This window comes from Callionymus lyra, chromosome 19 (assembly GCF_982586985.1).
Source record: "Callionymus lyra chromosome 19, fCalLyr1.hap1.1, whole genome shotgun sequence".
Taxonomy (NCBI): Eukaryota; Metazoa; Chordata; class Actinopteri; order Syngnathiformes; family Callionymidae; genus Callionymus; species Callionymus lyra.
In genome coordinates, this window is record NC_141836.1 from 2,921,049 (window position 1) to 2,942,100 (window position 21,052).

General features: G+C 45.7%; 1 protein-coding gene across 1 annotated transcript in view; it reads right to left on the reverse strand.

Moving 5' to 3' along the window:
- bsna (bassoon presynaptic cytomatrix protein a) overlaps positions 1-21,052 on the reverse strand; it is a 56,276-nt gene that overhangs the window by 5,552 nt on the left and 29,672 nt on the right. Inside the window, exons 4-15 of the mRNA XM_087782488.1 lie at positions 16,209-16,646; positions 9,904-15,207; positions 9,271-9,312; positions 8,618-8,785; positions 8,188-8,438; positions 7,095-8,001; positions 3,730-6,229; positions 2,272-2,769; positions 1,838-2,181; positions 560-644; positions 156-287; positions 9-69 (exon numbers count right to left, since the gene is read on the reverse strand). Coding sequence (XP_087638614.1) covers positions 29-69; positions 156-287; positions 560-644; positions 1,838-2,181; positions 2,272-2,769; positions 3,730-6,229; positions 7,095-8,001; positions 8,188-8,438; positions 8,618-8,785; positions 9,271-9,312; positions 9,904-15,207; positions 16,209-16,646 — 10,710 coding nt within the window. The 3' untranslated portion in view covers positions 9-28. The remainder of the gene's footprint in view (positions 1-8; positions 70-155; positions 288-559; positions 645-1,837; positions 2,182-2,271; positions 2,770-3,729; positions 6,230-7,094; positions 8,002-8,187; positions 8,439-8,617; positions 8,786-9,270; positions 9,313-9,903; positions 15,208-16,208; positions 16,647-21,052) is intronic.

A 21,052-nucleotide genomic window follows, 5' to 3' on the forward strand; every position in this document is an offset into this window, starting at 1 on the left:
AAACTCACCTTATTTGTCGTCATGTTTTTTAGAAGAAAGATGTAAACTTCTTGCCGAAACCGGTGATGGCTGAGGAGGAAAGTAGAAAAAGAAATGGGTAAATTTCATATCACACTTTTGACCATTGAAGCCTCGGAAACATCTCTATTCCGAACCTTCTCCGAGCTTCCCGGCTTGTTCTGCGGCTGCTCCAGGCAGGATTTTGGACAACATGCCATCTCCCTCCATTCCAGGCTGACCTGCGGCTGCACTGCCGATACCTCCGGGTCTAGGAGCAGCCTTGGAGCCTGCGGCGAGAAATGCATATGGAATAGTGAGACATAAATCATCTGGCCTCCTTCCCTGACACTATCTGGCCCTGCTTGGGTCAATTCAGATCATTAAAATCGAACGGTCTTAAAGATACTTTTCCCGACTTCCAGTGATAAATCATCTCGATGTCGGTGTGTTTCATGTCCTACTTTCTCGACGAGGTATTACGTACGAACGATCCTCAGATGAAATGCTACATTACATAATGCAGAAGAAGCCAGATGTTGGTGGAGTTCATTCCACGCACCTATTCCTGTGAGCGGCGGCTGCCCCGGTTTTATTGTGGCTGCTTTCGCTCCAATTGCTGTTACTGGAGGCGTCTCGATCTTCGTCTGTGGGGGAAGAGAGAAGAAAAGTCAATGTTAGTTTTGTTCCTTCATTCAATATCTGCGTCTCAAAGAGATGGGTTTGTTCGTGAGTGAGGGTACTATCGCTGTCTCTGTCTTTCTCCAGGTCTTTTCTTAGAACCGATGACCTCATGAACAGCTGATGACTCCTCAGGATAAAAAGAAGTTCATCACTTCATCAAGCTATCTTTTGGTTGTTGGCACTTGAAGCTCCTCTCTGGTAGAGGAACCCAACGTGAAACTAGCTGAACAATTTATGGTTTCAAAAGTGATGCAATAATGGCTCATCTTGACACAGAAAAAACACATTTTTAAAATATATATTTTTAATATTTTTAGCTTTGAATGTTGCTTCAAAATGGTTTCATAATATAAATGTGTTTACACTGAATTATTTAAAAATCTTCTATTATTATCTGGTGATGATTTTACTCTCACGACCGACGGTTTTCATCCTCTGGGAAGGTTTTTGTCGAGTCACTGAGCAGATGATGATTTACAGCAGTCACAAGAGGTTAAAAAAGAAAAAAAGGATTTCAAACAGGGTTGGTGTCTGTTGTGGTCCGGAAAGTGCTGGTCTCTTTGACAGAACCTCATAAATAGTCTCTGGACAGAAGCCATGCCGCCTTGTAACCTTTGAGACTGTTAATCAATACTTTTAATTACACAAAGGACCCGACATGAAATGAAGTGAATGAGTAAGCATATTGAAAAAACATTCAATCCGTCTACATTCTACGTCTTCCTGTAAGCCTTTCAAATAACCTCAGGCTCAATTCCAGCCCGAAAATAGTCTTAGTTTCCCACTCCATCTGTGCAGGAGACTTTTGTTCATTCAGTCCGGGCGAGCGTCTCGAGCTCCATGTTCTTTGGTTGAGCTTTTTCCTGTCGGTGGGCGACGGCCTGCTCTTTCTCTGCGGCTCTTCTGACTCACCTGCTCTCAATCTTCACAGCTGCAGGTCATCTAATCTCGTCTCACTTGAATTCAGGTCTCAGCAGGATGCTGGGTCACTCAACCTCACAGCTTTTCAAGTTCAGATTCAACTGGGTTTATTGGCTTTGGGGTGTTGGTACTAAATGAATTGAAGCTACACAATAGAAAATATATAACAGGAAACGCCTGCATTTGAAAATCCCTCTCAAAATGTATCGACTACACCCATGACTGTCTCACTTACCATGGGGGCAGATGCTGGTCCCATCTGACCAGGGCGACTCGCTTGGCCCATTGGTCCGCCGGCGGGTCCCATCTGTCCTGGTTTGGTCTGGTTCTGTCCCATTCCCATTCCCATTCCCATGCCTTGTCCTTGTGTCGTGGGCTGCTGCTGCTGCTGAGGGCCAGTAGTTCCAGCGACACCTGGTTGTCCCGGTCGGGCTGCTGACGTCTGGGCTTGTTGTTGAAGCTGCGTCCTCTGTCCTTGAGTCCCATCCATCTGGGAGCCAGGTCCCCCCTGACGCCCGGAACCAGGAGGTCCACAGCTTTGTCCTTGACCCCTTGAAGAACTTCCAGACCTGGAGGAACCTATGTAGAGTAGATGGAGATGATTTAGATGTGGAATAACCAGCCCCTTGTCCTGCCACAGCCAAAGTGCCGGTACCAACACACATTTACCTGGTTGTCCCTGCATGTCCACCTGCTGCTGGGATTTACTGCGGGAGGACCGGTGTTGTTCCCCTTGTCTAGAGGTGCGTTGGCCATGGTGGTGCCCAGAAGGATCTCGGGAGTATTCTGAGGAATGGTAACTCCCGGACCTTGATTCACCACGTCTTCCTGTAGAGGATGATCGCCCGGATGGGTCATGACGCACGGAGGGATCCTTCGGGTGCCCCTTAGAGGACCTTGAGGTTCTCGGCTCATCAGAATGACGGGAGGAGGAAGAGTGTCGGCCGGTGCTGCCGTGATGCCGTTGGTCACGTGATGTGGAATGTCTCCCGCCGTGACCGTACTCGTCCTGGGGCCAAAGGTCTTCCTCGGGGGGCTCATCGTAATCGTGGTAGGTATGTTTGACACCATGGCGGCTTCTCCCAGCGGAATGACTGCCGCCATAGTGTCTAGAGCTGGAACGTGGCTTCTCAAACCAGTCGGTCTCCTCCTGGCCAAGATGGTAGGCTTTGGAAACCGAGAGCAGATCACAGTCAATCTCCATGTCGTTCGGAGACAGCGGCATGCAGGCTGAGAGGAGGTAGGACGAAGAGAGGAGACGGACCACATGCCAAAAAAAAAGACAGAAGGAGACACAGAAAGAAAGGAAGAAATAAAAATACGTCCATGCAATCACATGTCACAAATCACCACACACAAAACAAACACTCAAAACAGCCTTTAACTTTCCTTTCATAAGTGTAAGTATAAGAAATACATATTGAGTTAAAGTAGCAGATTTTTCTTTTCATTTATTTAGGCTTTTTGGCAAACTGGATACCAGTTTATCTGTTGCAATGAGAAGTCAACGTTTAGCTTATTTTTAAATACACTTAATGCAGTCCTGATACCGATTAGTTATATACTGTATATATTTGGTATATACCCATTAAAATATACCATAAAACATGTTGATGCTCTTACAAATATCACGCCCATGTCTACAAGCCCTACAAGTGCTATGAAAAACACACGTCTGACTTAATGAGTTGCAACATGTTTACCACTATATTGTTAGCGTTCTAATTAATAGCTTCTTCATAATGTGAGACCTATTGTGTACAAAATAATAGTCACAGTAGAGACATTGTTAATAATTAAACCCACTAAATAATAACAGAATAGTTGTGACGTGCAAAGACCTTCCAAGTGATTCAGAGAGTGTCGAACGAGGAAAAAGACCACGCCGGAGAACCATGCGAGATTTGGACAAACAGATGACTGGACGGACAGGCAGGCAGACAGACAGACAGCAGTCCACTGAACTGAGAGCTCCAGAAGGCTCTCGGGAAGAAGAAAACATCAGCATGCAACAGCTAGCTTTGTTTCTTTCTCTTTCTCTTTTCTAAGCCTATCCTCTGGGTGGGTGGGGGACATTTAGATAGACGGTGGGGGCAGTAGTAGTGGGCTATCAGCGCCCACAATTACCTTCGCTGTCTGAAACAGCACAATGATAATCATCTATTAAGTATGTATCTTCCGTCTTGTAGACATGTGTCCGAGGAAGGTCCCGTATGTGGTCTTGTACATCTGGCAGGGAGTGGCTGGAACCATATTGGCCGTAATAGTATTGATATTTACTGCTGCAATTGTCATACGGGTCGGGACCTAGGCTTGATGATCGCCCAGAACGCATGAACCTCCCCATTGGGCTGAGAGGGCTCTCCTCTTCAGAGTACTGCCGGGTTGGGTGACGTCCCCTGCTGTATCCAGATTTGTAGGAACGGTCATCCCTCTCATAAGATCGGCTGCGGTACCCAGAGTAGTCCCTGGATGAGATCTTGTCCATGCCGTATCCAGTGGATCGAGAGCGACCCGTTGAGGAATAGTATATTCGATCATTGTCTTCCCCTGTTGATCCATAGTATCTACTAACAGGGGTACTGCCACTGCCGGCCTCATAAGTACTCCTCTTGAAGCCATAATCCTCAATAAGTTGACGTCCTCGGATGTTGGCAGAGTTGAAAGACCCACCAGCAATGGTTGAACAGGAGGCCAAATCTGCCTCCACATCTCGAGCCTCCTCTATAGGAGAAAACTTTGAAATTTTCTGCTCCATACTCCCCCATTTTCTGTGTTTGCTGCGCTTCGATGACATGACAGCAGGAGCCAGAAGGCCTCTATTGGATGATGAAGATTTCTGTGCCCCAGAGCGGAGGCTGCCATGTTTGTAGTCGAAGTCATAATAATAGGGGGATCCCCCACCCAAGCTACTGCTCACGCTGCTGCTGCTGCCCCCTAGAGGTCCGTGTCTGTAGCTGCTCTTACCCCTGCCATGGTGGTCGTACAATTCTTCCTGCATCGCTGCCTCTTCCTCAGGTGCCCGGCCGTACGAGGAGCTGCCGGTTCCACCCCGTGTCGTGCCGCCAATGGTGCTGCTGTGGCCGTGGATGTCACCTGGATAACGTCCGGTAGAGCCATGGTGCATCATGTCCCCTGCTGTCGTGCCCAGCCCATCTTTTGCCGTCAGCTCACTTACATCCTCAATCATCATGTAATTCCTTGGAATGTTTTGCTCTAAGCCAGGAGACCCATACATCCCATCTGCTGTGCTGTAAATCGAAGGACTATCTACAGAATGTCCATATGCGTTGGAAATTGTGTACTGTCCATATGAGCTGGCTGTTGTTGTGGTATAGCCATAAGCATTAGCAGTGGTTGTTGTGTATTGTCCATAGGAACTAGCTGGAGTTGATGTATATGGGCCGTACGTTGAAGGGGGCATTGTGGAGTACCCACCATAACTACTTGACACCGGTGCTAAGCCATAAGGCCCATAAGAGCTCGCCATTGTTGTTGAAGCACTGTACTGACCATAAGATGGGGCTCCACTTGAGTAGGTAGCATCCTGAGCTGTGGTTGTGACCACAACTGTGGGGTTGCTGATTGTCTCATAGTTGGTGGGCATCTTATGCTCCAAGTCAGCAAGAGTGGTTTGCCTTGGTCTACCGGGATGAACTGTCAAGATTTCTGCCTGGGATTGTCCTGGGTATGGAGTTGTCTGGCTTGGGTAGGAGGATACAGCGCTAGGGTAGGGTGAGCTGTGGGTGGGGTAAGGAGGCTGACCAGGTGGTGCAGGTCCAAAGCCTGTATGCCCTGGTTGAGGCTGTGACTGAGGTGCAGCTGGTATCCCGATGTCTGTCTGGGGGTATGGGGGCTGAGCTTGGGGATAGGTGTGGGAGGTGTAGGAGGTTTGAGACTGATAGGTTTGTCCTGGGGTGTGACTATGGCTCTGAAGAGGAGTGGGCTGTGGCAGTGCTTGGGATTGAGACACTGTTGGATAAGGGGGCTGGTTAAAGGTTGAGGACTGGTATGGTAAAGTTGACTGAGTTTGTGCTGCTGCTTGGCTATGGGGATACTGGCATGACAGGAATGAGGATGTGGGGGGATACTGGGCAGCTGTGTTGATGTCACTAGGAAATTGGCTTAAAGGGGCAGTGCTTGGTCTTGCTGTCAGTAGCCCATTTGTCTCATGTGATGCAGCTGCAGCTGCAAGACGGAGGTTATTTAACTCACTGTCAGACATGTAGTCCCTACTGTCTCCCATACACCTCAAATATGCAATATCCCTTCGCTCCCTCTCTTTGACTAATGTCTCCTTTCTTTGATGGATCCCCAGCTCTAAGTATCTCAGTTTTGCATCAATCTCTTTCTCTTCTTCCTCTAATTCTGCTTGTTGTTTTCTCAGTTTAGTCGATTCCTGCTCCACGGCCTTCAGCTCATGGGTGAGGTCTTTGAGGAGGCTGGCTTTGGCAGCCAAGCCAGACCTGGAGCTGGGCTTGAGGCTGGGCACGGAGGGCAAGTAGACCTGCTGCAGTGAAGGCGTCATCATCGGCAGGTGAACCGATGTTGCGGTCTCATCCGGAGGTGGGCTTGGCAGGGTTCTCTTAACCTTACGGAGCAGTGAGCTCTGCTGGAGGGCCGCCAGCTGGAGGAAAAAGAGGGAGAAAGAGACAGAAAGAGAAAGAGAGAGGGAGGGAAACATGTAGGGAGAGTTGGGCAAATATACAGAAAATTCATGGTAAATGGTATTTGCCCAAGATAGTGAGAGAAAAAAATGGGTGGACGGGAATGTCATAAAAGAATCAGCAGAATTAGAAACATGTTTTGTTTCAGTAGACGGAGACAAAAGGGGTGAACTCAAACATTAAAATGGTTTGGAAAAACAGGAATTAATAAGGATGACGAAGGAGACACGTGTAGACGAGGACAGCAGGAAACAAGAGCAATATTGAGGTTAGAATTCAGAAAAAAACAGTTCCAAGAGCAGCAAACGGTATTTGAACCAAATGTTTTTTTTTTTTTAATGGTTTTGTTTGCACTTCCAATTGCAGTTATGTATGCTTCTTAATGGAGCATTTTAATACCTCTTTTTTAGCAGATCATTTTTTAACATCTCTTCTTTTTATGTTTTTCTTCAACTGTAGTCCTTTGAATTAAGATCTAACAAGCTCTCAAATCAATACTGTTCATTCTTGGGTCTTAAAATGAGTTTTGCTTTGATTCAATTAAATGTTAAGCATTGACAGCATAAATTAAATATATATTATCGAACGATGTCAGAGTATGCTATTGAGTTTTAGTATTGCTGCCAGGAATGGCACTTCTGCAGTTAATGAGGACATTTTGATGATATACGAGTGCTATATCATTTACCAGAGTGAAAGATCCGACTTGCTATAGGTGTTAAAAAAGGATTTCTGAATCGTAGCTGATAAACATTGTTCATTTATAGTTATTTCTTATTATTTTATGGTTCTGTGCTCACCGTGAGCTGAATTGAATGACTCTACCTGGTTCTGTAGGGCTTGTTGCTGATACAAGGCCAACCTGGCCTTGGTGTGCTCGTCCGTGGTGGGGCTCAGAGGCTTGGGGTCCGACATTGACCTCTGCGTGCTCTTGATGGGCCGAGGCATGGATGGATGTCGCTGGGGTGACTCGGCTGTGTAAGACTTCTGTTGGGGCGTGACGTGGGCCTTGTTCAGCCTCTCGTTGGACAGGGAAGTCTCCAGCAGACGATGAGGAGACACTGGCGACACAGGAGAATAGAGGACCTGTGGAGATTTGGGGGCACCTTGCTGCTGCCTGATGACACTTGAGACAGACTCGTTGTGAATGTGGTTGTGAGGCTGGTAGTTGATGTCCAGTGGGTCTGGCCGACGTCGCTGTTGTTGCTGTCTCTGCTGTCTCTGGTGGTTCATCATATCAGCCGAACCCGACTGCTGCATACTGTTAGAAGAGGAATATGGACTGACAGTGGTTGGAACACTGAGCTGAGGAGCTACTACACCTTGGGACTGGGCCTCTGGATCAGTCTGGCATGCCAGGGACTGTCCCTTTTGGGTTCGCTCAGGGCCTGAAATGTAGTGCACGATCTCTACTTTGCTGGGGTCTGGCACCGTCACGTGAATAACTGGGGACACCCTGCCTAGATGCTCAACCTCTGTCTGACAGGACATTTCTCTGATCGTTTGGATGGCAATACTGGAAGAAACCGTCTTGGACGAATCATTTTTGGAGTCGTTCGCCCCCGTGGAACTTGAAGCAGCTTGGCTGTTGGACGACTCCGCGTGACGCGAGAACCGCGATCGCCGTCTGCGCACTGGTTGACCGGTTTCCGCCTTATCCTCGTCGTCATCGGTCTGAACTGAGCAGTCAACACTGCGACCACGCCTCCTGGTTCGATGGCGCATCATGTACCTAGTGATGAGAAACATTTATGGTAACCTTTCCATTCTACTTAAACATAAAGCAAACTTTGAATGTTGTTTCTTATATATTCTTATATATTATACATCACTGATTTTACAAAACATAGTTGCTTAATCTGAACCACTATTCTACAGGATGTAACTACACTATCTATCTATCTATTAGGTACTTTACCTTTCTTCCCCGTCTTCATCATCCGTCTGCACGGAGCTGTCCACAATCCTTCGGGGGGAGCCGTAGAACACGACACCATCTCCATCCAAGCTGTCTCTGCTGAGCCTGGTCATGGAACTGTGTTTCCTCATGTTGTTTCTGGTCTCCACATGCTCATCCTGAGTTCTTAGACACATCTCGGACGAGGAGTTGGGAAGAGAACGGGAATTCATGTGAGCGTCGATGTAAGGATGCACGGGTTGCCCATCCATCTGTCAATACAATTAGTATTTTATTGTTATAAGATACTCGAGAATTACTATCCTCTGTTTTTGGGCACTTTGGACGTAAGGACAGGTAAGAAGAGCTACATTTGAAATTTGTAAAGTGCTGCTCTAGATGCAGAGTTTTAACCAGTGGTTTGGGCTACACACACCCCATACTTGCGTACCTGCATGTTCTGAGCTGCAGCTGTTTTTTGCCTTTTCTGTTCTTCAAGCTGCTGCTGGAGTTGATGCTGCAGAGACTGGATCTGATCCAGCTGGGATTTCTGTTGGGCCAGCTGTTCCCTTTGGACAACAAGTTGTTTCTCGCGCTCGTGCTGCTGTTGATGCAGAACCTAAAGGTAGCGAGATAAAGTAGAAGACGTGGTGAGATATGGTGCTGCTGTGGTTGACCATGGATGCCCGAAATAATAAAACATTCAAGAATGATTCATTAAGATAATAAAAAGGAAAATTCAAACACCAATAAAACATGCCATGTAGTTGATTCTGAATCAGTAAGAGTTGATCAATATAAATACAATCAGTCGATGCAAATCAATAGTCCTACAAAATAATGCAACAAATTGAGTTCTTGTTGTGCAAATGGAGTAAAAAAACTAAATTGGTTCAAAAAGCGAGAATGTCAGGGTGACACAAGTCAAGTGCAGAATGTGGGGGCTAATTGCTTATATCACTCACAAAAAGCCCATAGGAAAAGCTAATGCATATTTATAATGGCAAAGGTTGCACAACAAAGGAGTTAAGCCTTTTGCTTGTGTTGTCAGTTATTGGATGCATATTAGACATTCCTCATTCTCATCTCACAAGGCGTCCACACCTGTTTAAAAGAGGTAACTTGATAGACTTTCAACTGCTTGTTCTATTGAAAAAGGAGAACATTGTTGTATTAGCTCTATTTATATACAGGATATCAATATTATGAATATGTATTAGGAGTATTTTCAATATACACATAGGCTTGAGATATGTTCTCTGCACGATCATGTCGTAGCTATAACATCAGGGTACACGCTAAACAATACTCGCACACTTTCATGCCATCCATGCACAGTTTGCAACCAAAGAATGTTGAGACTCATTGTTAAGTTTAACAATGTTTTCTTCCGTCGTGAGTATGACGTCTTCAACATTTCTCATATGCATTCAAAGAGCCAACAGTTCCAGGGTAATTCCTGATACCCCTTATCTTTAAACCCCAAACCAAACCCTATTAACCAACCTTGTACAAAACAAACTTAAATAGAATAACACATGCACTTAATGACATGCACATACAAACCACGTAAAGTAAAGATAACAGTAATGCATCACAGGTCTATGTACGACAATTTAATAATACTCCAACACAAATGTCACAAAAACATCCAAAATGTAAATCATACAGATTTAAAATGTGTAACAATGCAAACACAACAGTCTGTAACTTTCGTTTTAGCAAGTCGTCTTCTACCTGTTCCTTAATGGTCTGCAGCTCCTGCAATTCTCTGTGTACCAACATCTGCTCCTTCTCTCTGTGAAGCTTCAACTCAATCCTTTCCCTCTCCAGCTCGTCCTGTAGCCGAAGTTGTCTGAGCTTTTCCAGCTCAACTCGTTCTCTTTCCATCTGTAGAAGCTGTTCTTGCTGCCGGTGCAATCGTTCTGCCTCAGTCTCACCCTCTTTGTGCACAGCACCCGGTGGAGGGAAGGGTGGTAGACCACCCTGGATGGGTAAACTTCCAGCAGGATCTGACACTGAAGGCTGGGCAAATTGTGACTGGGTCAATGGTGCATAGGCATGTGCCGCTGGAGGAGGCAGCTGCTGCTCCTGAGCACTAGTCTGCATTTGATTTTGGATATGTGCTTGTGAAAGGTTTATTGGTTGTTGTTGTGGATCTGTTGGAATTACAAGTGTACCCTGTATTGTTGAGGCATCGGCAGACGTCAAGGTGGCACCCTTGCCAAGATAAACGGGCTCATCCTGGACTGAAGAAGCTGTCAAAGAGACGGTTACAGAGGTGCTAGCTGGAAAAGACATTGTGACTGCAGCAGAAGTGATAGTTGCTGATGTTGTTTGTAGAAGACCAGGTGCTGGGTATCGCACAGGAACTTGCCCTGGTAAGGATACCCTTGGGCCTATTGGTAGTCTGGTTAGACTTGATAGTGGCACAGGAGTCATGTTGGGAGATGGGAACGGTCTGTAGACACCTCTCAATATCGGTCTGATTACAGAAGCTGGTTGAGTTGTAATGGGTAGCGTAGAAGCAATGGGTGTCTGTATAGTGGAATAGATCATTCCATCAGCAGATCGAATAGCTGCTGGGTACATTGCTCTGAGACTAGCCTGCCTTGCATTGATAAGGTTGGTCAAAGCTTGACTGTGGGTAATTGGTTTCCCATCTAATCCAAAGAGAAGATTTGGTCTCATGCCTAAGCCGGCTGCAAGTCTAGCAGTAGCTGGACTTGTTCCTCTCCCCAAGCCAAAATGCATTAAATCTGGGTTGCTTCCATACCGATCCATGGAATTTAGTGCTGCACACATGCGACTAATTTCTCTTGCAGTTGTGGCACTATATTGAGCCAGATTGGCTTCCTGGAAGCTGGCAATTTCCCTTGCTGAGTACCCATAGTCCGAACTGATGTTAGACAGTGAGTTGTATCTTCTGATAGGCAACGTTTGGGCTGCAATCTCTCCACCATGTCTAAGATCAGTATAGGAACCATACTGCATTCCCATGTATCCACCATATCCCTGTTTCATAGCAGTGAGGTCCACAGAAAGCTCTCCTGGGGCTTGGAATTGTGGTTCAAGTTTAGTATATGTTTGAAGTCCAGCATCAGCCAGGTTTGTATCGGACATTGAAGGCTGTAGTCTTCCCGGGTAAGGCAATGTATAGGCTTTTCTTGCATCCATTGGATACTCGTGGTATCGTCCAGATCTTTCTGGGTCAGACTCATACGTAAGAGGAGGAGCTGATGGGGGCCTTATGCCTTCTTTTTCAGATTCTCCAACGCAACTACCACCGAATGGAAGTCTGTAAACTACATCACAGCAAGCTGGCTGGTTTTCAGGTTTAATTTGGCCACCTGCAAGCTCCATAGCGTCCTGGCCTTGTTCTACCATCATCAACTGGGTGACTGCTCTGGACTGTTCTTGTCCTCCATTCATCTGTACTACCATGCTATGGGGGGGTTGTACTCCAGGAATCAAACCTGGAGGACTTGGTTTGCCTTTCAACTCTACCGGACCAGTGCTGTACATGTCAGTGTTGATGGCAGGAGATACAGCACTTACCACAGCTGGGGCAGAACTAGCTTGGCTAACTAGCAAATCTTTTTTCACTATTGGTGATATCTGTCCTGTGAGATTGAATCTGGCCAATGCTGTAGCCTGTTGGTGGTGGTGTTGTAGCTGATGGTGTTGCTGCAACTGTTGTTCAAGAATCACTTGTTGCATTTGAAGCTTCTCTTGTTGTTTTTGCAGCTCTCTTTGTTGAATGCTGAGATCTTCAAGTTTGGCATCAATTTTTGGTATAGATGGGTCTGTTGGAGGTGACATTGGGGGTTTGTGCTGTGAATAACACACAGGCGATCCCATGCCTTGACCTAGATCGACTTGATTTTGATGAGGGTCCACATAAACTGAGGGCTTTCTAGGCTGAGTCATAAACATGGATGCGGCCACAGTGACACTTACAGTTGTTGGTGTCGTAATCTCCTGGGTATTTAGGTTCATGATCAGTGGCTGCACTACAGTTGAATGTCTAACCCCCTCTGGCACACCATGGTATCTTCGACATTCAGTGGCAAGGGAGGTGAGATCCATTCCCTGATCTGTCATGATAATCGGTGTCGATTTTGCAATTGTCCTAAGATCCACTACACTTCCACCTTGGATCATATGACCTTGTTCCACTCGAGAGGTTCCAGGGACTGTAGATATCCGGCAAAGGGAGATATTATCCATTGACATGGAACCCCTTGTGTAGGTGCTGGCAGTGCTAACCATACTTGTTCCGACATTTACTTTTTGTGTTCTGTAGAAGCCCCTTGTTGGAGAATGTTGGTAAGGAGGTGTGTCTGGAGGGCTTGCACAAGGAGAATAGCTCTCAAATGTTGACTGACGGCTGAAGAGTGTAGGCGAGGACAAGGGTGAAGTAGCTGTATTCACGGTCATTGGCCTAGCTGGGCTTGCAGGTGGTGAGTATGGAGCATCCTGTGAAGACTGCTGTCGGTAAAGCCTTGGGGAAACTGATCGATGTGAGGTCTGGGTTCCCTGAGCGATCACTGGAGAAGTTGAGCCACCTGTGTCCGTTCGTAGTGCTGAATTAAAGGTTTGCGTTGAAAACTCGGCTGTGTTTCTTCTAGAGGACGTACGTGTAGGACTCTGAGGTGGAGGTGACGGAGAAAGAGGAGGACTCGTACTTCTGTAATAAGTGGTATACTTGGGAGAACGAGGTTCGATGACTCTCTCATTGGATGATGTTGAGCCGTCTCGCACTTGGACGCCTCGAGTCTCCCCGACCCTTCTAGTGATCACCTCTCTCTGGCTATATGCCTGGGTTATCTCTGCAATCTTGCTACATACACTTGAGACAGTGGCTGAAGATGTAGCAGTGCTTCCCGTGTGCCGGCCATACATGCTAGACTGGGTAGAAGTCATAGTGTGGCTAGTACTAGTTTGAGAAATAGTGACAGCATCTCTAGCGTAGACGCCATACGCTGCAATGGTGGTGGCAGCCACTGCCGGAGTTATACCATTCTTTCCTGCCTGGCTTTTAAGTCGGTCCTTGTGGTTATCTTTCGCCGAAAAGTGTTGTGTCACTCTGACATCAGGGATTCTTCCTCCAGTTTCGGCAAATGAAACAGGAGCTGATATCTGTGTTGGGCTTGTACCAGGGGTCAGCAGAGCATTGCTTTGTTCAAGTAACTTTGCAAAAGCTGAGCCTGTGTCAAGGAGGTGTTTGTCTGTGTAGGAACTCTCAATCTCAATATCAACCTGCTCATCGGTGGCCAGCTGCATCTTGGTTATATTTTGAGATGTCTGACGTATCTCCTCATAAATATCTGTTTCTATATCTGCAGCTTCGTTGTCGTATCCTGTTTGCTCTTGTTCATATTCGTATTCTTCCTCATAGCCTTGTCCATTGTTTTCCTCGTCGTAGTATTGGCCGTGTCTCCCATGTTGCTGCTGCTGCTGCTGCTGCTGCTTCTGTTGTTTTTGAAGCATCTCTGCTTTTCTCATCATCTCTTCATACACCTCTTCTGCACTTTTGAGTGGTTTGGAAGTTGAAGATGGCGCTATGGTGGTTGTTGTTGTAGTTTTCTCTAGTGGTGAGTACAGAGACATAAAGGTGGGCAAGTTGTACTCACTGCCTGATTTGTAAATTTTGGACTCGTAGCCTTCAGCCTCAGAATCCAGACTCTGAGGAGAATACTCAGAGGCAGATGAACGGTGAAGCTCTTCCATTTCTGCAGCTTGTCTCAGCTCTTCTGTTGGCGATGCGTCTTCAATCGGTGACAGATTACTAGGTGGGGTCTTGGACCTCTCCCTGCGCCTCTGAGCCCTTAGCTCCTCCTTGTCTCTTTTAGTCTTCCTTGCCGTGCTCCTTATCCTCTGCTGCTCCACCTCCCGCATCTTCTCCTGCTCTCGTAGGAGTTCCTCTTCCTCTCTCAGCTCATCTTCTTCTGAGGAATCTTCTATAGTGGGCAAAAGAGGGCCGTGAGAGCGGTGCCTAGCTTTCCTCTGCTGCTTAGCCTCCTCCAGTCTTTGCCTCCTGCTGGGACTGCTGTCGCTGTCTTCCTCCATCGATGAGATGGACGTAGGAGACTGGCCTGAGCCGTATGAGGAAGAAGTCGGAGGTAAAGTTGAGGAGTAGTCACCCAGTGAACGCTCTTCAGGAGAGCCCGTCAGACTTTCCATCTCAAGCTCTGGCTCTCGATCGAGACTCAGGTCATTTTCGTTGTTGAGCTCCATGTCTCGGCTGTAGCTGTTGGTGTTGTTGAGTTCTATGGTCTTGAAGCGCCTCAGACCTCCCTGTGATGACATCCCATCCTCCTCACCTTCCTCCACCGAGCCCTTGTATACGTCGCTGGAGCTCTTGCTTTCTTCCTCAAAGCTGCTGGAGTGATGCTGAAGGCGCCTCTTCTCTTTCCCCCCGTCAGAGACGTGCTTGTGGTGCGTCTTCTTGGGCTTTTGATATCCGTACCCTTCGTCCTCATCTTCGTCTTCATCCATTTCTTCCTCCTCGTCTTCATTCTCTTCATCGGCACTCATCTCCATGATCTGTCTCCTCATGAATTCTTCATCCGTCATTTCGGTGGGATCGCCGTCCTTATCCTTCTTCTTCTTTTCCTTCTTCTCCTCCTTCCCTTCTTTTCTCTTGCCCTCCCAATCCGCCGCATCCTCCTCCTCCTCCATGATGTCCTGGAGTTCCTCGTCAGAATCGTACGAATCTGGTGGGATTGATAAGGAGCGTGGGCGCTGCTTCCCCCGGTCGTCCTGGTCCCGGTGTTTTCTTCCTCTCCTGTCTGGCTTCTCCTCGCTCATGCTCTTCTCCAGCAGAGGCCTCATGGAGCTTTCAAGCTTCTTGATTTCCGAAGGACTCGGCGGAGAGCCCCTTATGGTGATTCCTCTTTCACTGAGCTTCATCTCCTCCTCCTGGATCAGTCCAGTGATTTCACTCTGGGAGCTGGAGATGCCGTCCGAAGAGTAGCCAGTGTCGCTGAGGCTCTGAGGACTGCGTGACAAGTCGTGTGTGCTGTTGTTCTTCGTGTCCTACAGAGACAAAAAGAAAACAAATTGTTTATATTTTGAGGAAAACATGTTCAATTTTTAGGCTTAAAATTGTTTGTCCATGAAAAAATGAAACTGTAACAACAATTTAAGAAGCTAAGATCAGAGATTATTTAGACAAATCATAAAAAAAAGTGGCATCATTGATGAAATGAATATATTCATCCATAGCTCATACATATGTTACCGTGTCATCCAACTAAACTATCAGTGAGTTAACAGTCATGCTGCATCAGAGACATCAGAGGCACTAACCTGGTAAATGAAAGCATGATGAAGAGAAAATCATCCAAAAACATTTCTAAAACAACAGCTTGAATCCACAAAAGTATCATCTGACATTTCAATGACATCACATGGATTTGAAACAATATTCCAAGAGTTCCAAACACATAAATCACTTTGAGATTGATACATATGAGATGCTTATTCATGTTTGACGTTCCAAACTAATGGGTCCATCGTGCTCCTGTCGTCACGCTACAGCGGGCTGGGTTTCTATCACAGTTGAAGGCAATGTTTAAAAAATGTCGCTCCAGGAAGATGGACGCCTTCAGACCTGGTCGTCTATCACGGCAGAAAGATTTGGTTCGATGCTAAAAACAAGTCTTGGGTGTAAACGGTTCATGTACATAAAGATCTGAAACTAGTTTTTAAGTTGCAATATTTGACATGTTTTGTCAAAATAAAACCTGATTTAGGGTTTAATATGTTTCCATGGTGAGTAGAAAACCCATCGATTGATTGACATCATCACAAACATTGAGTCACATCTCGGCATCTTCTCATCAAAATATCAACATCTCTTCTAAATGTGACACAAATATTTGAAGTCTGCGAGAACATAATGCAATTTTTGAAGCGATATTGCAGCAAAGCAGTCAAGCGAGTGAGTCACCAATGTTGTCACAAGTCTCTGGACGCTTGAATATTTCAAGGAAGACTTTGGAATTATTGATGAGGTGGAGAAACAGAGTACTTACATCATAATGCCTGGACTTCTTCATCTCTTTAATCTGCGTGATCTGCTCTCCTTTCTTCTGGGAGGGTTTGGTGTCTTTGGCAGTGTCCGGCTCGGTCTTTGGCTTCTCCTCAATGGTCTTGGTGTCCTTCTGGGGTTCAGTGGTCGGCGCCGCTGTCGGACCTGTGGTTTTGTCCGCGGGCTGTTTGGCGGCGGTCGGCGTGAACGGCGCGCTAACGGCGGCGTCTCCCTTCGGCTTCTGGGTCTGGGAGGGTTTGGCTCCTTGCTGACCCACGGGTTTATGGAGCGGGCTCTGCTGACTGGTGGGCGTCTGGTGACGAGGCGAACCGGTCGCTTGGTGTTTGGGGGACGGCTGGGGGACGGGGAAGGGGGGGTCGTCGAGGCCACCTCCGGACATTAGGCGTTGTGTTTGGCAGTTGAGACACAGCCATTCTTTTTTCTGCAAGACAGAGAGAGGGTGGAGTTTATTACCGGCTGGATTTCGTGGTTTATCGCCACTAAAGCAGCCACTGTTGCGAGTCCTGGAAGAAAGGTCTGGACAACTTCACCATCCATGTCTGTCCGACTGGAATCTGACACATCGTTTAATAAACTGCTAAACTCTGGCATCAACCATCAGTTGCACGGGGATCTGAGTTAAATTCTGACGATAAAGCAGAAAGAAAAATGCAAGAAGAAAGAAGAGAAACTGGGTTGACAAAGAGATATTGAAAAAAGTGAGGAAGGACATAAATATCCAGGAATGAATGTGTGCAGAAGAAAGGGAATAAAAGGCTGAACTTGAAGATGTAACAGGAGAGAGAGGTGAACAAAGAACGGCGGACGGTAAAGTAGGACAGAGTCAGCAGAGGAGGGAAAAAAAGAGAAAAAAAGTCAAAAAGTTCTCGGTCCATTAGAGGAAGCGGAGATAGAACAAGTGGAATCAAGACAAAAATGAAGGGCAAGAGAAATGGAACATGTTGAAAATAATCGTACTCCTTCTTTTTTGAGAACTCTCTTCACCGGAGATGCTTTGAAATGGATTTATTGTGGAGAGTTTCTGTTGATTTGAAGGTGGGATTGAGTGGATCACACATGCTAGTGTTCGAGAGCACTAAGACGGCACATACCTCTGCCAACAGGTCTATTTCACATGACGTTAAAAACCATCTACTATATACTGTTTATACTATATTGCACTATTTTTAACTTATTCATATTTATACTTTTAATATTCATCTCTCTGCTGCCTTTTTTTAACGGTTGCCAAGCAACGGAATTTCATTGCCAGTTTCACTGCTGTGTTTTCTGTGCGATGACAATAAAAGAAAGTCTAAAAGAAAGTCTAATATAATATAGAAATAAAAAACATTTCCAAGATTACAGAAGTCAAATAAATGGTTGATCACCAGGATTTGAACCCCTGAGGTTCCCTCCTTCACTACCAGTGACAGCTATGTACCTTAAATGTGTTTTAAAATGTTAAATGATACGGTTTTTACTTCTTAATAGAGCTGGATGTGTGAGTCGCAGTGATGAGTTGACAAGAGCTGAACAATATTGGTGGAAGCAGGAGTACAGTGTTCATCACCAGTCACATCCAGCCGCCTGATGATCTCAGGGTCATTAACAAACTGCACTAACTAAACCTCTGAGTCATGACGGTTGAGGGGGATAGTGTTCTGCAGCTTTTGAAGTGAGGTCTTTGAAGAAGAAGAAGAAGAAGAAGAAGAAGAAGAAGAAGAAGAAGAAGAAGAAGAAGAAGAAGAAGAAGAAGAAGAAGAAGGGAAGAAGTCGTCCCTGGACAAGCGTGAGCGAGTGGGTGAGGTTGTTTTAGGGGAACATGATCCACAGAAGTTAAGCAGCTTCCTCCCAATCATCCCACCTTAAAACACACTCAGTGTTTCTGAGGCTAAATGTCTTGACGGGAGAATTCCCTCCCTCGACTCTACCAGGGAGACGTTGCCATGCCAACCAAGATAAATCCCCTCTTTTTTTTTTTTTTGATGGACCAAACTTCCGATGGATTCATATCACGATGAGGATGTGTGTTTGATGAAAACATGACACAGCACGGTGCCGTACATCAGCCGGGATTTGAGAAGGGAGTCGAGATTCCGACAATCGTCCTGCAGAGGATCAGGATATTGGGGAACGAGAAACAACAGAAGGATCGGAACAGGGGGAGAAAAGAGGAGGATTCCAAAAATGTATAGTGAATTAGCTCTGCCTCATGAAACTGGCAGTTGAAGAAGCGCTTTGATGCGATGTGTGTGCGTGTTTGTGTGTGTGTGCGTGTGTGTGTGTGTGAAGGAAGGAGACAGGCTGTGGGTGTAATAGTGTGTATAGGATACAGATGGAGACAAAAGTGTTTGTTACTTCTCTCCTCGAACACACCAATGACTGTCAATCCTCTTTTTTTTAATCTTCTGTGTGTGTTTATCTGTGTTTTTGCATAAAAGGCTGCGTCGCTAACTCCTGGAAACAGAGCTCGGTTGACATTTAGAGAAAAAAGGCGAAGTTTAAAAAGAGCAACAGTGGAAGCGACGACGCCAGAGAGATGACGGGTTCAGACCCTCCTGTAGCCTCGGCAGGACAAACAATGGAGCGAGGAAAAAGCAGATGTGATGTGATAGGAAACAGAGAAGAGGCGTGCGTCACTGGTGGACTCGTGACGCGAGACACGTGAAGCCAAATCTAAAGTCACCGTCAGTGGTTACGATGGTGACGCTTCACTCCCGACTTCTCTCGTTTGATCCCGTCATCGTATTCTAGCTCGTGAACTCATGATCTCTCGCAAAGATTGAAAGGTTGTAGTGTTTCTCCGACTTCCTTAAGCAACTTCGCCATCTGTCTGACACGTCGCTGAATCAGCTGCTAAACCCTCAACACTTGAAACATATCTGGGTCAGTCGGTTCAGCTTCCCTCGCGTTGCTCAAGGGAACAAAAGTCTTTCGTCAGAACAATTTTTTGTAGTCCGAACCCATTTCACAGGCTGCAGAAAATGTTTCATAAGATATTTACCAGGATCGAAGCTATTCGTTCAAATGTTCTGGAAGATAATTCCTGTTCTAGTGTCACTGTAAACATAAATATACACTTCTTTGTGAAGTTTACCAACAACATGGATGATTCCCAGACGTCTATAAAGACCCGCATTAAATGAACCCAGAAGATGTTCATTCAAAAACGTTTTTTAACCAAAGTTAAATAAATTATATTGTTGATACAATACTATGATTATTACAATGTATTAAACTTCATACCGTTTTAATTTCCTTCATTTATGTCAGAGTTTTGTAGATATAAGCGTTACTATGCAAAACTGTGGTGAACATAAACCAGAGAGAATATATTTGGAACATTTTGTAAACATATCTAAACATAGTGAAAAATATTTGAACTGAAATATGAGACTGCATGTTGTGAAGGAATTGTTATGTTGGAACAACTGCCTTTAAATAAAGTATTAATATTAAAATGAATTTGTGTTTTTAAATAGAAGGAATATATAGACGGAATGTTTGTGGTCTCATGACTGTTTATGCAGGGTCTCGGTTTTGTCCTGGTCTTGGTCTCAATCTGGAAAAGTCTTGCTCTTGACTTTGTCCGTCGGTCCCGTCTTGATTTTGACAGTCTATGGTCTTGGTCCTCGCTTGATTTGTATGGTCCGTTGTCTTAGTCCTCATTTCATTTTGACGGTCTATGGTCTTGGTGTTGTATTGGTCCCGCTGGTCTCTGGTCGTGCATTTTTCAGAAATATCTGCAGTCTTGGTCTCTTTTTTGTTCTTGGTCCTGCCAGGAGTTTAAGGGTTTATGGTCTTGGTCCCAACAGTATATTTTCTTGGTCTTTTCTTGTTCTCAGGGGTCTATAGTCTCAACATCATGTCTATGTATTACAGTCTTTATTCTTTTCTTGGTCTTGACTCCAAATGTAAGACTTTGTGTATTTTAAGATTATTCTCTAGTTTCTGTAAATCTCCACTTAAATAACAAACCTTTAAATGATTATATTAAATTGATTAAACCACAAATAGTTGTTCATATCATTATAAAAAACACTACAACTATAAACCGCTGAGACAATTAAGAACTCCTTCTACATTTGCGTAACAAATAAAATCAGTTTTTCTCTCGCGAAACAACATCCCTGACGATCCACGGTTCCTGCTCGCGAGAGCAGACGCGCGTCCGTCACTACATGGTGATTATTTGTCGTCTCCGGGCAGCGATGACACATCAGCGGTGTGTGTGTCACTACAGCCCAGATTGACATTGATCAAGTGTCAGCGTGACTCGTCCTCCGCGACAACAAGTACAGGCAGGACACTTTCTCAAGAGTCTGCTGTGCCGGCGAACACGGGAGTTCATGAAGTTCGTGGGTGGTCGGGGGGGGGTGAGGACACATGTTTGAGACCCAGATATTAAGAGCACAAATCATGAATCATGGCCGACGCGACGGATTGAATAGTACGCGACGGTCGCACACGTGACTTGTCAAGCAGCGTCAAGGCTGTGATTCTGTTAGGAGGGTGAAGACGGTCGGTGGTGACCCGCAGATGAAGGCGCTGCACCACAGGAGAGTGAGTCAGATCTCATGTCATACCCCCCCTCCCTCCCTCACCCCTCTTTCTTTTATCAGCCCTATTTGAGCATTCAAGCACAGTTTTTCCTCAGTGTGTTGAATGAAAACGTGTACAGAGTCTGACCTCACCTGAGGATCTGATACTTTCCTGCTCCTGGTCACACCCCAGCTCAATAGGAGCTGTCAATCATAACATGTCCGTACACATAATAAAACTATAGTGTAAAGTGATTGAAATAGAGCAGAATGACCCAAATATCATTTTAAAATAGGTTCCATA